Source organism: Egretta garzetta, unplaced genomic scaffold (assembly GCF_000687185.1).
Source record: "Egretta garzetta isolate BGI_Z169 unplaced genomic scaffold, ASM68718v1 scaffold350, whole genome shotgun sequence".
Classification (NCBI taxonomy): Eukaryota; Metazoa; Chordata; class Aves; order Pelecaniformes; family Ardeidae; genus Egretta; species Egretta garzetta.
Window position 1 is genome coordinate 210405 of NW_009258273.1, and position 4300 is coordinate 214704.

The window sequence follows — 4300 nt, forward strand, 5'->3', positions numbered from 1 at the left end:
GTGAGGCACACGCGGGAGAAGGAGGTGCCAGCCGAGCTGTGGCGTATCCGCTGGGAGGACGTGCAGATGAGCAGCCTGGAGAAACACCTCCGGAACGCCGGCAGCAAGCTCACCCTCTCCTTGGTGAGCACCCGTCCCCTCCCCAGCCCCGCCGTGGGGATGGGGACCGGGGACCGGGCTCATCCCACATCCCTTCCCGCAGAGGGGCTCCAACTACGGCTCGCTGATGACGGCGGAGGGGCAGTTCCAGGTCTACGCCAAGACAGCGTATTACAAGGTACGGGGGCACAGGAGCAGGGATGGGCACCCACCACCCTGCCGGGCACCCATCACGCTGCATCTCTCCCCAGGGCAACCTCGTGGCTGGGAAGCACCTCAACCGCAAGCGCATCGAGCTGACGCGCAAGGTCTTGTTCGAGCTGAAGCACGTAGGTGGCCCCCGGCTCGGTGCTGGGTGGTGGGGTCGGGGTGCCCAGCCTGGCGTGAGCCTGGTCCCACACCCTGCTCCACCTCAGATGCGGGATATCCAAAATGAGCATCTGACCCGCTTCATCGGCGCCTGCACCGACCCCCCGAACATCTGCATCCTGACCGAGTACTGCCCGCGCGGGAGCCTCCAGGTACCGGCAGGGTCCCGGCTCCCCAGGACGGATGCTGTCCCCCATCCCGGGACCGTCCATGGTGGTGGGACAGCAATGTGACCCTCGTGTCCCCAGGACATCTTGGAGAACGAGAGCATCACGCTGGACTGGATGTTCCGCTATTCCCTCACCCATGACATTGTCAAGGTAATGAGTCGGTTACCACCAGGCACCCAGTTCCCACGGGGGGGTCCCCCCCGTTGCCATGGAGGGGAGACACAACCAGGTCCAACCGCTCTCCGCCCTGCCAGGGGATGCAGTTCCTGCACAACGGGGTGATCGTCTCCCATGGGAACCTCAAGTCCTCCAACTGCGTGGTGGACAGCCGCTTCGTGCTGAAGATCACAGACTACGGCCTGGAGAGCTTCCGCGTGGTCCCCGACGGCGAGGACTCCCACGCGCTCTTCGCCAGTGAGCACCCTGCCCACCCACAACCCTCCCCGCCCCAGGAGCAGCCCCTGCCTTGGGTCCCTGCCCAGCCTGAGCCCCCTTCCCTGGTGCCACAGAGAAGCTGTGGACGGCACCCGAGCTGCTGCGGATGGAGTTGCCGCCAGCCCGCGGCACGCAGAAGGGCGACGTTTACAGCTTTGGCATCATCCTGCAAGAGATCGCCCTGCGCAACGGTGTCTTCTACGTGGAGGGGCTGGACCTGAGCCCCAAAGGCGAGCAAAAGGGCTGGGGTGATGGCGCCAGGGACCTGTTGATGGGTGCTTGACTGCGCTGATGGGTGGTTGGATCCACTGGTGGGTGCTTAGACCCGCTGGGATGGGTTCTTGGCCCTGCTGATGGGTTGTTGGACCTTCTGTGATGGGTTCTTGGCCCTGCTGATTTGGACCTTCTGTGATGGGTTCTTGGCCCTGCTGATAGGTTGTTGGACCTTCTGTGATGGGTTCTTGGCCCTGCTGATGGGTTGTTGGACCTTCTGTGATGGGTTCTTGGCCCTGCTGATAGGTTGTTGGACCTTCTGTGATGGGTTCTTGGCCCTGCTGATGGGTTGTTGGACCTTCTGTGATGGGTTCTTGGCCCTGCTGATAGGTTGTTGGACCTTCTGTGATGGGTTCTTGGCCCTGCTGATGGGTTGTTGGACCTTCTGTGATGGGTTCTTGGCCCTGCTGATAGGTTGTTGGACCTTCTGTGATGGGTTCTTGGCCCTGCTGATGGGTTGTTGGACCTTCTGTGATGGGTTCTTGGCCCTGCTGATAGGTTGTTGGACCTTCTGTGATGGGTTCTTGGCCCTGCTGATGGGTTGTTGGACCTTCTGTGATGGGTTCTTGGCCCTGCTGATAGGTTGTTGGACCTTCTGTGATGGGTTCTTGGCCCTGCTGATGGGTTGTTGGACCTTCTGTGATGGGTTCTTGGCCCTGCTGATAGGTTGTTGGACCTTCTGTGATGGGTTCTTGGCCCTGCTGATGGGTTGTTGGACCTTCTGTGATGGGTTCTTGGCCCTGCTGATAGGTTGTTGGACCTTCTGTGATGGGTTCTTGGCCCTGCTGATGGGTTGTTGGACCTTCTGTGATGGGTTCTTGGCCCTGCTGATAGGTTGTTGGACCTTCTGTGATGGGTTCTTGGCCCTGCTGATGGGTTGTTGGACCTTCTGTGATGGGTTCTTGGCCCTGCTGATAGGTTGTTGGACCTTCTGTGATGGGTTCTTGGCCCTGCTGATGGGTTGTTGGACCTTCTGTGATGGGTTCTTGGCCCTGCTGATAGGTTGTTGGACCTTCTGTGATGGGTTCTTGGCCCTGCTGATGGGTTGTTGGACCTTCTGTGATGGGTTCTTGGCCCTGCTGATAGGTTGTTGGACCTTCTGTGATGGGTTCTTGGCCCTGCTGATGGGTTGTTGGACCTTCTGTGATGGGTTCTTGGCCCTGCTGATAGGTTGTTGGACCTTCTGTGATGGGTTCTTGGCCCTGCTGATGGGTTGTTGGACCTTCTGTGATGGGTTCTTGGCCCTGCTGATAGGTTGTTGGACCTTCTGTGATGGGTTCTTGGCCCTGCTGATGGGTTGTTGGACCTTCTGTGATGGGTTCTTGACCCTGATGATGGGTTATTGGACCAGCTGATGGGTGCTTGGCCCCACTGATGGGTTATTGGTCCTGCTGATGTGTTATTGGACCTGCTGGTGGGTTCTTGGACCAGCTGAGAGGTCACTGGCCTTGCTGATGGGTGGTTGGACCCACTGGTGGGTGGCTGCCCCTGCCAGTGGGTTACTGGACCTGCTGGTCCGTGCTTGAACCAGCTGATGGTGACTGGACCACCTGATGGGTGGTTGGCCTTACTTGATGGGTGCTTGGCCATGCTGTGATGGGTGCTTGGACCCGCTGATGAGTGCTTGGACCTGCTGATGGGTGCTTGGCCCCACAGAGATCATTGAGCGGGTGAAGAGTGGGGAGCGCCCCAGCTTCCGCCCCTCGGCCAACGTGGGGTGCCACATGGAGGAGCTGGGCCAGCTGATGCAGCACTGCTGGGCCGAGGACGTCCTGGAGCGCCCCGACTTCAACCAGATCAAGGTCCAGCTCCGCAAGTTCAACAGGTACCTCCGCCTCCCCCAGCCCCATGGGTGATGGGTGACCCTGAAAAGGGTCCCTGGGTGGGTGCTCACCCCCTGCCCGCAGGGAGAGCAGCAGCAACATCCTGGACAACCTGCTGTCACGCATGGAGCAGTACGCCAACAACCTGGAGGAGCTGGTGGAAGAGCGAACCCAAGCCTACCTGGAGGAGAAGCGCAAGGCTGAGGCTCTCCTCTACCAGATCCTGCCCCAGTGAGCACCGGGGGTGGGGGGCAGCCCTCTGTGCCCCCCCCACTGCTGGGCACCTCGGGGCTCCACACCAGCATCCCCTGCCCACCCTGGGCTGGGGTCCCCCATGGATGCTTTGCATGGCTGGGGGTGCTTGGAGGGGCTGGGGACCCCAAAGACCCCCAGATGGCTTAGGGCCGGGGGTGTTTGGAGGAACTGGGGACCCCCCCCAGACTGCTGCATGGCGCAGGGTGCCTGAAGGGGCCGGGGACCCCAAGGACGTGTTCAGGGCTGGGGCTGCTTGGAGGGCTGGAGACCCCAAGGATCCCCTGCCATGGCTCTTTGGGGCTTGGGGTACCTAAAGGGGCCAGGGATGACCCCGCACCCCCAGCATGGCTTGGGGGTGGGCATCCTCAGAGGGACCGGGGGCAACCTTGGCCCCCCATCATGGCTTCGGGCTGGGAGTCCTGAGAGGCTGGAGACCCCCAGGACCCCTCTGCCATGGCTGGACAGGCCCTGAAGATGGGGACGCCGGTGGAGCCCGAGTACTTCGAGGAGGTGACGCTCTACTTCAGCGACATCGTGGGCTTCACCACCATCTCGGCCATGAGCGAGCCCATCGAGGTGGTCGACCTCCTCAACGACCTCTACACCTGCTTCGACGCCATCATCGACAACTTCGACGTCTACAAAGTGAGGACACGGATGCACATGCATGGACGTGCACGAACACCCATGCACCATGGGTCACGCTGGACACCCCAAAGTTGGTGGTGCACCCACAGCGTGTCCCCAGCGGTGTGTGTCCCCCCCTCCTAATCCAGGTGGAGACAATCGGGGACGCCTACATGGTGGTGTCGGGGCTGCCGGTGCGCAATGGGAAGCTGCACGCCCGGGAGGTGGCCCGCATGGCCCTGGCGCTCC

At 61.4% G+C, this 4300-nt stretch overlaps 1 protein-coding gene across 1 annotated transcript in view; it reads left to right on the plus strand.

The window, feature by feature from the left end:
• NPR1 (natriuretic peptide receptor 1) overlaps positions 1 to 4300 on the plus strand; it is a 9224-nt gene that overhangs the window by 3720 nt on the left and 1204 nt on the right. Inside the window, 11 exon segments of the mRNA XM_035890507.1 lie at positions 6 to 123; positions 203 to 277; positions 351 to 428; positions 516 to 620; positions 717 to 788; positions 893 to 1052; positions 1148 to 1303; positions 3003 to 3171; positions 3254 to 3413; positions 3890 to 4069; positions 4201 to 4300. The exon segment at positions 4201 to 4300 is cut by the window's right edge and continues 1 nt beyond it. Of these exon segments, the coding sequence (XP_035746400.1) occupies positions 6 to 123; positions 203 to 277; positions 351 to 428; positions 516 to 620; positions 717 to 788; positions 893 to 1052; positions 1148 to 1303; positions 3003 to 3171; positions 3254 to 3413; positions 3890 to 4069; positions 4201 to 4300 (1373 nt within the window).